The 13,929-nt window shown below is 34.6% G+C and overlaps 1 protein-coding gene across 1 annotated transcript in view; it reads right to left on the reverse strand.

The window, feature by feature from the left end:
- Window positions 1-13,929, reverse strand: part of sntg2 (syntrophin, gamma 2) — a 59,461-nt gene that overhangs the window by 17,074 nt on the left and 28,458 nt on the right. The window contains exons 11-14 of the mRNA XM_055172744.2: window positions 10,159-10,286; window positions 2,673-2,802; window positions 1,725-1,763; window positions 1,344-1,460 (exon numbers count right to left, since the gene is read on the reverse strand). Coding sequence (XP_055028719.2) covers window positions 1,344-1,460; window positions 1,725-1,763; window positions 2,673-2,802; window positions 10,159-10,286 — 414 coding nt within the window. The remainder of the gene's footprint in view (window positions 1-1,343; window positions 1,461-1,724; window positions 1,764-2,672; window positions 2,803-10,158; window positions 10,287-13,929) is intronic.

A 13,929-nucleotide genomic window follows, 5' to 3' on the forward strand; every position in this document is an offset into this window, starting at 1 on the left:
TATATTTAAACTTCAAAACGATGCATGATTTGTTGGAATCTGGAAAAATGACACACCTGCTACACGTGTTTAAAGTTGACCGAACAAATTTAATTTTGAAAAAAATCCAGATAAAGATTTTTGAAGGTTAAAAAACAAAATCACAACATCTGTACCTTAAAATTGCTGATAAAACTAATAGATTTAACACACACAGTGTCAAAAACAATATCTATAGGAAAAAAATGCATTTTTTATTGTTTGATTGACACTGAGACAGACAGCTTTAAGATCTACGTAATGCAAGGATCTATCTAATATAATCTATCTTACACATCAGATATTTTTCCTCAACAGTTAACCAAACATTTACTTAAGACATTACAGTTTTCATCTGCGTGAATTCTTGTCAAAACAGACAATCTACTTCAGGTCTGTGTGTGCACACTTCAGATCTGTCAGTCAACTCAATAAAAATCGTTTTCGAGTCTTGTCGCTGTTAATAACTCTTTCAACATCAAGCACTTTATTTAAGTCCTGTTTTAAAACTGAAGCCAAAATGTCAGACGGGCATGTGGACACGCATCTTTGTATTAGATTAAGTATTAAGGACAGTACACCACTCAGTAAATTTACAAATAAATAATTTAGATGTTTAATGACTATTTAGAGCCTTTGGTATCGCTAGACAAGGCTTAAGCTTAACTCTTTCACCGCCATTGACGAGATATCTCGTCAATTAAGAGAAAACGCTTCCCCGCCAATGACGAGATTTTCCGTCTTTCCGTAATACCGCTATTATCCACCAGGTGGCGCCCTACCGCAACTTTTTAAACCCGGAAGTAATGCCCTATGGCAAGCAGCTGCATGTCTGTGTCTGTTTTAAAGATCGCTCTGAATGGGATCTCTATGAAAAGTCCGTCACAAAAATGGAATTATCTCTGCTTTTTGCTTAAAATGTGGTGTTTTTACAGAAACCTACCCATATTCAAAAGCTGGTTACAAAAGAACTACTGAAGGTAGGATGAAACGGGTTTTTGGTTTGAAAGCAGAGGGTCTGTTCTTTCAATTGGTATATTGTATGTTTATATATTTAAAGAAGAACATTTTCTGGAAGGCATTAAACTTTGGTGAAAATCATGAAAAACGCTGGCGCTGGCTGGCAACTTTTTAAAAAAACGCTGGCGGTGAAAGAGTTAATGTACTTCTTTTTTTATAAAAAAAATTAGACCAAAATCGTACTTGTATTTGTACTTTCTTTTGCCTGTAGCTCAAAAGTAGACGCATTCTGACTCATTTTGCAGCACGGGTACATTTTTCATTAATGAAAGAGTTTGAATGTTTCTCAACGTCTATGAGCTTACAGGAGGATTTCTAAAGATGAGCAGTGAGCCGCCTCTCAACGCCAGAAACCTACAGCTGTGAATGTGATCCACGTCGCTCCCCTGGAGATGTTCACAAACCCAACCCATATGGACGATCTGCAGTAGAAACAGAAAATCAATGAATTCACACTTGTGTTTGTTCAGTACACATAGACAAGTTTCTTCTGCCAGGAACAGATTTCTCTTAAAGTCAATATGTCATCGAATTTTCTCTGCTGCTTATGAATTTTTTCATAATTTTGTCTGAAGTTATTCAAATGACTACAATGAGATATTGATTGTCTTAAATATGACATAACTCATCCATTAATAATAAAACCATGATATGACACAGATTATACCAGAGTGAAAATGACTAACCTGATCATCAGGAGAACAGTATTTGTTTGCCGTTTTAATCTGAAACAAAATAATGCATACTTTAAAATATGAACATACTGTATAAGATCGTCATGTTTTCTTGCATTTTTTAATATGCAACCAACTATTTTCATCTATTCTGCGGTAACAATGATTTGTCAAATAATAAAATGCACAACAATATGGTACTAAAAGTATATCAACAGTGACTGACAGCATTGCCGTATATCACAGTAAGAACGGCTTTATCAGCTCCCGGGTCAGAATGTGTCAAACAACATCCATCTCCCCATCATCCTCACCGTTCAAGCGTGTGCGCCTCCATCTATTTATAGGTTATAGGTCACCACAATAACAGATCCGCTGCCACTCTCACACACACAATCAGCTGCTAATTGGACTTTTAGCAATCAGAATCTCTGCGGTCGTCATTATGTGACGCAAGCGCAGTAATTGCACGTAAAGCACGCAGCTGTGCGGCAGTCATTTAGTCTGCTGCAGAAAAAGCCCATTGGATCATCAGCGCTGTAATTAAGACAACGCACAGGAAATGAGATCATTAGGCAACATTCTTGCCAAGTGCTTGGTTCTGAAACGGCAAACTTGTGAATCGGGTCCAAGGCCGAGCAGACTGCTCTGCTTCAGTTTCGTAGGAAAGAAAATCTATTATTAGTGAGATCTGGGAGTACCGACATTCTCATGAACATTGTCAAGAAATAACCTGTGCGTATTTCACCTCAAAAATCAAGACGGAGATATAAATGCATACATGAATGAATGAATAAATACATAAAATCAGTCTACTATATATCACATTAGCATCTTAATTGCATAGTTATATTTCAGGTCTGCCTCAACAGTCCAGCACATTCAGTGCAAATATGTCAATGAATAAATGTCATTTCTCTCATGCACTAATCTGCACATACAGTGATGCAGGTTACTTACGCTCTCGTGGGTCAAATCATTGATATTGGTTGATATTGCTTGAAGCCAATCTGAGCTTTCTGCCGCAGTGCAAAATTGCAGATTGTGGGAACAAACTCCGTCTAAGGCAACGACTTCAAAACTGCTCGATCTGGTGGAAGATAAGAGAAAATGAAGTCATTATATTTTCACAGAACAATAAAGGTAAAATGAGAAATATTCAGAATGACTTTCAAACATGCTGATCATACCAAATTTGCAGATGAGCTGCAACTTCTGTCACATGTATCTTACAAAACAATGCTCACTTGTACATTTGAAATAATAAATAAAGTCTATAATATCAAGCATAATGTAAAGTCTGCTTAGCTCATTATTTGATTTGACTGCTTATAGTAAGTCATTTATACACAACAAAAGATTATAATAAATATCTCACTCACTAACTAAACATGCAACATTAAAGTCAAGTGTCAAGTGTACTGTTACAATGTACTGTACTATTATTGTTACATACTGTTATTATATTGTACATAACAACATTTGTTTGGATTGCCCGCAAACTATGTTGTTATGTACAATATAATAACATCTGACAGTGAAATCCTGAAAACAGTGTACACTGCAAATTTTTTCGTTGTAAATTCACAATAAATAATTGGATAAATTTTGCATGACTTTCACAGCAAGGATTACAGCAATATACTGTGAAATATACTCACAGCAATTTACTGTAATGTTATATCTGTGATAATACAATGCATTGATGTAAAAGCACAACTGTATACTGTAACTTCACAGCTTCAATGGGAAAGCAATTACTGTGATATTACAATACATTACTGGGGAATTCCAATCTTTTGCTGTACATCATTACAACAAGGCAAATTTTACAATTTTATTGTCACCATGGTTGAGATTCATAGTCTGATTCTTGATGTTTGTGCGTCCCAGTCACACAGCGGATATTTTTGTCCAAAGTTTCTAAAACTCCTTAATGACAAACTGCTGTTAAAGCACTGGATCTCATTTACATTATTGACAGAAAATAAACTTTTGATTAGTAAATTAATTAGGTGATGATCTTTACCATTATGTACCAACCACCTCAGAATTACAATGTTAACTTTACATGTTCATAACAAATGTGGTGTATTAACACAAAGTTAACACAACCAGGGAAAAAACTAGCAAGCAAAGAGTCAAGGGTCAAGAGTCCAACTAAAACAAACACTAATCACAATAACGATGACTATAAATGAAACAAAACATCAACATCTAAACCTAATAAGTGAATTGTGTTTTCTACAGCAATATATTTACTGAACTTTCAGAAATAATGTTTTATAAAATAATAAAATGCAATGTTTCTCTATCATTTACATAACAATCAAACAAGTCAATATAATAAACAGTTGTGGTTTTAAACATTGTGTGAACATTAAAACATGACATTGTCATAACGTTTAAAAATGTAAAATGTAACATTCCTCTAACGTTCAGACAACACAAAAATGTTCTTAGAACGTCAAGAAAACTGGACACTTTTTACGTTGGCAAAACGTTTTTGGGAACCTTGGGAACTTTCAGGGAACGTTCTTAGAACTTTTTTCTATTAGCTGGGTTCATCTACATTAACGTGCCATATTTTTTAAAATAAATTTATATTTTTCTGATTCCATATTTATTTTAATAAGTCAGACTACGTCCATGTTTTTATACAGTCTATGGTTCAAAACAGTTCGGTTATGTCATGTGACTTCCCAGGGCATATTTCAATACAATATTTCACTGTAATAATACAGTTTAATGCTGTGAAACCCTTAATTTTTTTACTGTGTTGCTATGATATTACAGACCTTTTTGTGATATAACAGCAGGTTTTAGATTGCAAGATTTTACTGTAAAATAAGAGTTAAATGCTGTAAAATCCAAGGATACTATAGTTTTCACATGTATTCATTGGGATATTACAGGGAAACTTAATTACAACAAGTTATGGTAAAATAACACTGTTAATGATTGTAAAATGCTGGTAATTTCTAACAGTGTACAATATGGGAGAACCGGGGCATTGCATTCCAAACTATGACAGCATCTTTAGCACGCAACCCTTGACAGAGCTGACAAATATTGCGTTACTTCATAATCGTTTTCCAAGTGTAGGTCCAGAAATCTGTTTTCAACCATGATAAGTAAAGTCCTTAAGCTGTATTTTTTTTCTTATAACATGCTGTATTTCTGGTTTCATGTGTTACAGTACTGATCAATTTAGAGGTTATTTAGTGCTGTAACAACATTCTGAATTTTCACTTTTCAGAGTTTTTCAAAATAAAATTAAATCGGGTTTAAATGTGAGGAGATCCTGTCAGGTAACACTTGTTACTCCTCTTCTTCCGCTTATACTGTTGAATTATGTTGAAAATGTATATAATTTAATTTAATTTAATTTAATTTTAGTGTTCAAACTGTTAAAAAAATTATTCTCAACAAGTTTGTACTTTCGGGTTGCTTTTAAAACATTTGATAAAACTGAAATTTAAAATGAAAATGTAATTTCATTTTTTTTAAGATAAACAACAAAATCTGTTTGCAGCATATAAACAAGGTCATAGTCAGCCCAGTCTCACGAAATTTCGTTATATAGTCACGTATTTTTTTGATTCTTTTTTCGTGCTATTATCACGAAATTTCGTGTTTTTTCGTAGTCGTATAACGAATTCCTGTTTTCGTGTGATTATCACGTATTGGTTACTCGACTGTTTTGTCCTATTTTCTTACCATTGTCGCTTCGGTTTAGGGTTAGATTTACATAAAATGACATCCCTAACCAAACCCAACTCTAACCCTAACGCCAGGCGACATATAAAAAAATAAATCAGGAAAAATAGTGTAGATCAATATATTAAGTGACATTCTAATGCAAGCACCAAATCTAACCCTAAACCGAAGCGACAATGGTTTAAAAATAGGAAAAAACAGTCGAGTAACCAATACGTGATAATCACACGAAAACAGGAATTCGTTATACGACTACGAAAAAACACGAAATTTCGTGATAATAGCACGAAAAAAGAATCAAAAAAATACGTGACTATATCACGAAACTTTGTGAGACTGGGTAGTCATAGTCGTGTATATTTACTAAAAAACCAATGTAACACAAACATCTATCTTGCTTTGTTTTGTTACTTTTGATCCACCTGTGTGTTACTACGTCCAAGCTAAAGAAATCAAAGGCAACAATGCGCTACTTATGTTCAAAGTGAAATTATACTGAAGTCCTTTTACATTTGTTCAAAATTACATCTGGTATTCATAGACAACACTTGTGAGTTATTGACCACTGCAAAAATATATCTCTGACTAAAACATTATTAAAGGGGGCACACCATATAATGATCAGCATTTTGCATGTTTAAGTGCTATAATTGGGTCCCCAGTGCTTTTATCAACATAGAAAATGTGAAAAAGATCAACCCAGTAACTTAGTTTCGGTAAACCATTCTCTGCAAGCATGTAAAAAATAGGTCATTGAAATCTGGCTCCTCTTTTGATGTCAGAAGGGGATGATACCGCACCTACAAAGTTGCAATTTTAACGTGTTATAATAAATTATCTATAGGGTATTTTGAGCTAAAACTTCACATACGTACTCTGGGGAGACCAAATATTTATTTGACATCTTAAAAAAGTCTTGTGAAATGTCACCTTTAGCTAAAAAGTGGTACTTTCGCCCCTGCTCTCCCCTAGCGTACGTAGCACAGTTTGATTGTTGCATACTGTTTCCCAAACTATTAAAAAACAAAAACAAGTAAGCACCATATATACATAGACTGTCAGGGAAAAGATAAAAAAGTTATCACTGGGATGGCACCTTTTAAAAGATCCTACCATTTAGGTACATACAGTATATGTAAGTTTGAGATACTACTACTGTATGTTGATTCTGATAGGGTAGTATTTTGAATATAAAGTAATCACTGATCCTCTTATGGTTTTTCTCAGTGTGCCAAAGACATAATTTTAAGTTTATAATGCAAGATATATACAGAAATAGACAAACTTCCCCCCAAAACCCTCTTTACTGTCATGCAGGTTTATTCTGTTTTTGATGAAATACATTAAACATCTGAGGTTCATGATTTATTACAAGAATAGAAAGTAAATCAATAAGTACAGAATCATCCTACAGATGATAATCTGTACTGTATGAATTCCTCAACATTACTGATGAATATCATAAATCATGCAATAAAAATCAAACTGTATAAATCTCACAGTGCACCTGTTTATTGCTCTGTGTTTAAATGTGACGGGTATCAATATGAATTTCGAGAATGAAATCTGTTTTTGTTAAAAGGTAACTGATGTCATGGACGCTCTACCATCACTAGTTGTGTATATACTGTATATAACAGGATGACTTGACATTTCATTTCAGCGTGTGTTTGAAGAGCAGATGAAAATCACTGTAATTTTCTAGGCTGACTTTATAATGATAGCAGTCAGTTGTGTTCAACAGAAAGTGTGACCATCAGAACACATCATCCTATGTGATGGATGAGCAGGCTATCATTTATTATTGCGGCATCTGAGATATAGATTGAACTTCTGCTGGTTTGATCTATGTGCAGCATCTACAGCGTCACGTATGAAATACAATGACACACAGCACCAGAAGGCAAAACTGAAGTCAGTCATAAATATTTTGATTGCATTAAGTTTAGCTGTCAATACAAAGCATAGCGTCTCTATAGATACTGCACAGTATGTATTGCATTAATCTTATATGGATAATTCGGTCCGCCGTCATGTTGATTTCAAACCGAGGCTGAAGGGATGGAGAGCATGCACTTATTGTTTTGTATCATGATTCTGGTCAATCAGCCATCAAAACACAGAATATACATCATTATAACAATTTCCACAGGACAGAAAAACATTAGAAAAGTGGATTGTTAAAATGAGAAAGTACATATGACCTAATTTTGAGATAAGAGCAGCGCAATGTGTACATAAAATCTGTTTTGTTATTAGCCTATTGGCTAATCATTCATTTCTAATGTTGTGCCCATGCTTACTTTTCTTTAAAAAACAAATATAGTCCTACAACTACAGTAAGTACATATCTCAAATTCATACAGTTTACAAAAATGCAATGCATGAATATGTTAAAATGTGTTTTAAGCACATTGACCGAATCAACAAAAGCAGGATTAATTTCAAACTAAATAACATTTGTACACAACTTTAGGGGTTCATATGGGTTTTACCTCCAGTGTTGGGGAAAATTACTTTTAACAGTAATGCATTACAAAATTAAGTTACTCCCCAAAAAAGTAACTAATTGCATTACTTAGTTACCTTTCATAAAAAGTAATGCCTGTGTTACTTTTAAGTTACTTTTGTGTTACTTTTTCTTATTTGGCTGAGGCTTGACCTCTTTCAGGCATTGCAGATGTTTTTTATAACTGAGAAGTTTTGCATTCAGAAATTGCATATTTCCATCACAAAAATGGCCTGCCATCTCTGTTTTTGACTCAAACTATTCCCGCTCCAGTGCGCACGCATAGTGTGCATAATTCTATGTGACTATGTTCATTTTAATTCAGTACATTATTATTTTTTAAATCAAATTAATTAAACTGAAAAGTACAGAGCCCCTAAGGTGACATTGGAGTAAAAAAAAATTAAAGTTTAGTTTCATGTGCTCACGCGAAGCCATGTGCAGAATTTTTTTTAAAGTTTAGTTTCGCATGCTCACGTAAAACTTTCGCGTACGCACGTGAATCTATCGGGTGCCCACGTGAAACTATCTTCATGTGCAGAAATTTTTTTTACGAAATTTTTATTGCGTGCGCATGTGAAACTAAACTTTATTTGATTTTTGCTCCATGTCCTCTTAGGGGCTCCGTAGTAAAGTAACTTGCACTACTTTTTTTAAAAAGCAACTCAAATATTAATGTGTGCATTTATAAAGTAATGCGTTACTTCACTCGTTACTTCAATAAAGTAATATTATTATTTATACCACGGGTCTGTTGAATGCTGCATTCTGATTGGCTGAGAAATGTTCTATGGGTGTTGATTATTTTTCTGTAAACCGCACACCTAATTTTTCAAATGTCTTAAAAATAGGCACCAGAGCAATGTTTGTGGTAACCGTGGTATAAGCGGAATAATTGACTCCGGTCCTTTGAATTATTTGAAAATAATTCTGCTTCGCGTCGTGCCGCATTACCACCTTGGTGTGTACTATTTTCTTATAATTCAATGGCCCGTCGTCAATTATTCCTTACGTAATGCACGTTACTTGTTACTTGCATTATCCCCATAACTGATTATAAAGTCAATCAAACGTTATTAAGTCTTGAAAAAACATGAGACATACTCTTATGATCTATAGAAACTGGAGACTTAGTTGTTGTCTGTATTGTATTTTATATTGTATTGTTCCACTATATTGATGTTTTAAAGAAAAGTAAACATGCTTACAATACGAGAAATTAGTGCTAACAAGCTAATATCCAAAACAGATTTTATGTACACAATGCGCTATTGAAAATCTCAAATTAGGTCATATTCCCCTTCTCAATTTAACAATCCATGATATCTGAGGTTCTTTGCATGTGAAAATTTGTAAAATGATGTATTTTCTGTGTTTTGATGGCTGAATGAGCAGCATCCTGATACAAAACAATAGGATTGGATATCCAAACCTCCTCAGTTTAGAATCAACATGGTGGTGGACCGAATAAGTGATATCAAATAGATAAAAACCAAGCATTACTCCGTTTCAGCACTGGAGATTCTTCACACCATTGAACTTTTTAAATACAGAAATTCAATAAATGCCATCGTTTCAATTAATGCCAACCATGTGTGACATCAGCCGTTGAGCGCTTGGCCTTTTTCAGACTGAAATTGCCTGAAGAATGTAATGTTCTGCTTGAACTACCAGCAGACTGTAGCCAAACGCTTTGATATCCAGAAGTGCCTGTGTGATTGACGCGCACAATGAAAAATCTATTCATCTGAAGAGTTGAGTTTTCATTGGCCACTGGCATACATACAGATCAGATGAAGTCTTAGAAAACAAGATGAGGAAAGAAAACACGATAAGTAACAACAGCTTGCTCGTTTGGAGATACCCGAAGCCAACAACAAAACGTGTAAATTATTTCATGAAACTGTTCAGAGCTTTAACTTTTAATGTGGATATTTGATAGATTTCTGGCGGCCAGCAAACCGAATGGCCCTAAAAGTCACGAACTTCAAGATTTTTCTGCTTTCCCAGCCGGCTAAAGTTAAAAGCACTTGTTTGTCGATCTGCGCTCCTCTCGGTGGTAACCGCATGGCTGACCTTTCTAGCCGCTGCATGTCTATGCATAGATATTGGATTTAACATCCTCTCACCTAAATGAAAAATGCTTGCAAAACCAACAGTCGGCCGAGCGTGTGGGACACCTCGCACCACCAGCACCGTCGAGAAGGATTAACGTACCGTAATTTGTCGGTTCCAGCTTTGCGTCTGGAGATTCGGGCCATGAACAGAGGGAGGGTGACGGCATCGAGCCAGCGCTTCTCATACTTTGGTTCATTATCCGAAGGTGAACAGGGTGACGACGGGGCCTGGATGGCATAAATGAGAGCAAGAAAGAGAGAGAGAGAGAAAGTGTGAGAGGTCAGAGGAGAAACATTTCATTTCTGTACCGATCTTCTGCTCTTTGATCATTGAGGTATACTTCATAACAGCCGTGTCACAGGAAAGTATCGGCAGCGTGAGGCTTTTTCTCAGATAGATATAACTGCTGTGCTATTTTACAAATGAATGAGGGTTACAGTAGCCTTAAATACATGACATTTTTATGCATATTTAAATGATTTAAGAACTTAGTCATTGCAGAAGTAGTATAAAAGTCTAAAACAGATGAACGTGTCTAGAATCATCATTTCACAAGTAAACAAGGCCTGTATATTAATAAATTATATCTGGTTTAGCACCCAGTTTATAGTTTTAACATGCACGTCACTTTGATACTCAATGCACATTGCTCACTTTAGCTGGGAAATCCTGTAAGTCATATCAGCATTACCATAATATTGTGCATGACAGGAGCGATTCACTCACAGAAATACATATTCAACGAAGCCCCTAAACGCCAAGTTAATCTGCTCTTTTGAAATCAATCTCAAAATACCTCCTTCAAAACAATGCAGGACTGTTAAGAGAACGCTTACCATGAGGATCACGATTTCTGATCTTAAATCTAAAGTTAATCTACAGTGCTTCAGTTTATTAGCTCACCTCATGTTTATTTGAACAGACGGTAATTAAAGTTAACCAAGTGAAAACTTTTCATTTATTTGCTTTCACTTTCTCACAACCCTGTTTATTTTTTAGAGTAACTATAGGTCATTAGTAGGTCTTGACTTTGTATCTCAACTGAAAGATCATTAAACTAGTCAGTTTAGGTCATATGTTTGAAACTGAGAACACTGTCAACATTTGGCTCAACCAATGACGAGAGTTTGGGGTTGAAATATCTTTTTTTAAACAATGGTATTCAGTGGGAATTTATACAGTGAAGTGAAGCTGCCAGTCGAAAGGAATCAATAAAAGCCCTCAGTCCAAAATCAATTAATAATTTAAGTTCAAGTTCAAAGTAGTTGGATGTAAAAACTCTCTCTTGATGGACAGAATGGATGGTTTGAGGTGTTAACCTTCACTAGTAATACAATGTATGTTGTTGGTCATATAAAACAAATATTTTATTGTAAGCATTAAACTGAATCACTTTGGGCTTTGAATGATGAACCATGTGTCCTGTTGAGAAAAGGTGTGCTAATACTCTTCAAAGTCAAAAAAATCAAACCAAGCAACCACTTCACAAATTTTGCACAGTCAATCTGCACTCATTTCCATCACTGTTGGTTTTGCAATGCATTGCAACATACTTCAGCTTTAAGCAATGAACTGATAAGACAAAACTACTTAATGCAAAAAAGCTTCATGTGGTTCTTCCAAAGTTTTAGCACAAAAGAAACGTGTGCTCGGGGCATTAATGAGATATCTGAGAGGATTTTTTGACTGAAATGAAAACTTGAAAGTTTTACCAATTACATCCCAACACTTCCTGGAGTGATATTCTTCACACGGCTCTGTTGTACGGACCGAGGCTGGATAATTAAAAACCTGATTTGACTTTCATGTGCTGCAAGAGTCCTGATATGACAGGCAATAAAATATCACCCATGTGTCTGGACGGATCACGCTGATAGAGCCAAACTCCAGGTCTTTGGTTTTATCTGAAGGCTGTCAACATACTACGATCTCCAACAGTCCATATCAATACTGAATTCACTTTCTATATCACAGCAACACAAATACTGTTGTTAAACAATCTACTTTATAAAAAAGTAAATTATAAACAGACAACACTTTATAGCATAAGATAATTCAATAGTTTACAATAATAACGAGTATGACCAAAGCATTTCTTAATCTTTGTTAATGTAAGTCAATACATTAGTTGGTTCATGTTAGTCCATTAAAGGAATAGTTCACCAGAAACTGAAAATTACTCCATAATTTATTTGCTTTAATGCCACCCTATGTGTATTTGACTTCCTTTCTCCAGCCAAACACATTTAGAGTTAAATTAAATTATCCTTCATAGCTTTGAATTTTTTTTAAGGTAAGTGGTCGCAATCAGTTTATTTAAGCTACATTTAAACAAAAAAAGAAAAAATAATTGAAATACAAAACAAAACAAATAACTTTTCTTTAAATGTAGCTTAATTGCAACCGCTTACCTTAAAAAAAATAGTAAAATGACTGAATCATTTTTTCAGTGTATGCACAAAATATTAATCGTTTTCTCTCACAAATGTATTATTTCACTTCTTACAGTACATATATTAACATATACTAAGTTATACAATACTAATGCCATTACAAAACTATGAACAGCAAGATATAAGAAAATGTAAAATTTTCTACTTTACAACTATTCCGTTAACTAATCTATAAACTAATGCTACCAGATACAACTTTTGATTTTAAATATGTATTAGTAAATGTTAAAATTAACATCAGATAAGATTATTAACTCTTTCCCCGCCATTGATGAGATAACTCGTCAATTAAGAGGAATTGCTTCCCTGCCAATGACGAGTTTTTCCGGCAATCCATATTTTCGTTTTTATCCACCAGATGGCGCTCCTACCCAACTTATAAAACCCGGAAGCAACCCCTTAGACCAAACAGTTCAAACTACGTGTATGTTTTGATCATCGTTCTGAATCTGATCTCTAACAAAAATCCCTCACAAAAATGTAATTATCTCACCTTTTTGCTCAAAATTTTGTATTTTTAAAGAAACCTACCCATATTTGAGAGGTGATAAAAAGAGAACAAATGAAGATACATTTTTTTTAAAGCAGAGGGTCTGTTCTTTCATTTCATATATTGTATGTTTATTTAAAGAAGAAAATTTTCTGGAAGGCATTAAACTTTTGTGAAAATTATAAAAAAGCTGGCGCTGGAAAGAGTTAGATAGTGGAACCTTATTATAACCTTAAAAAGATCAATACTTCATATTAATATCTTAAATAAATAAAGATTTCTACATTAAACTGAAAGCCGGTTTATTTTCAGCAGGGTGGTGGGTGGAATACAGATGTTCAATTAATATCAATGACACAATAGACTGCAGTAGCAGTGCATCTGACAGCTCTCCCTCCAGGTATTATTATTATCAAAAAGAGCCACGACTCTAATTATCGAAGGGCATGTAAATGAATTAAAGCTAAACCACCAACACACCACTTGTGGCACAAACGTGATGAAAGCAAAACGCTGTCAGTCAGCTCAATGTCACAGCACCCTGGAGGGCAAGATGAGCCGAAGAATTCAAATCACCTGCGGGAAAAACGCTCAGCCGCTCAAAGAGAACTAGGAAAAAAAACTAATTTGAAAAAAAACGCAAGTATTGTTGACTCAGCATCAACAAGAGTTTGGCTCAAATGTGTGTCTACAGCTGGAAAAGACAGAGTCAATAGAGGAATACAACTCATTTGTTTACTGTAATTGGATACAGTGCTTTCTGTTTAATAATGAATAATGTGTAGATACATTCGGGAAAAAGCCTCATTTCCATATTCATCACTGTTTCTCTTGGAAAAGAATGGATTTCATCTGAAGGCCTACATTATAAAGAGCTTTCTCAACACACAACTGATAAATAACATAATCACAGATAACAGATTATGT

Source organism: Misgurnus anguillicaudatus, chromosome 7 (genome assembly GCF_027580225.2).
Source record: "Misgurnus anguillicaudatus chromosome 7, ASM2758022v2, whole genome shotgun sequence".
Classification (NCBI taxonomy): domain Eukaryota; kingdom Metazoa; phylum Chordata; class Actinopteri; order Cypriniformes; family Cobitidae; genus Misgurnus; species Misgurnus anguillicaudatus.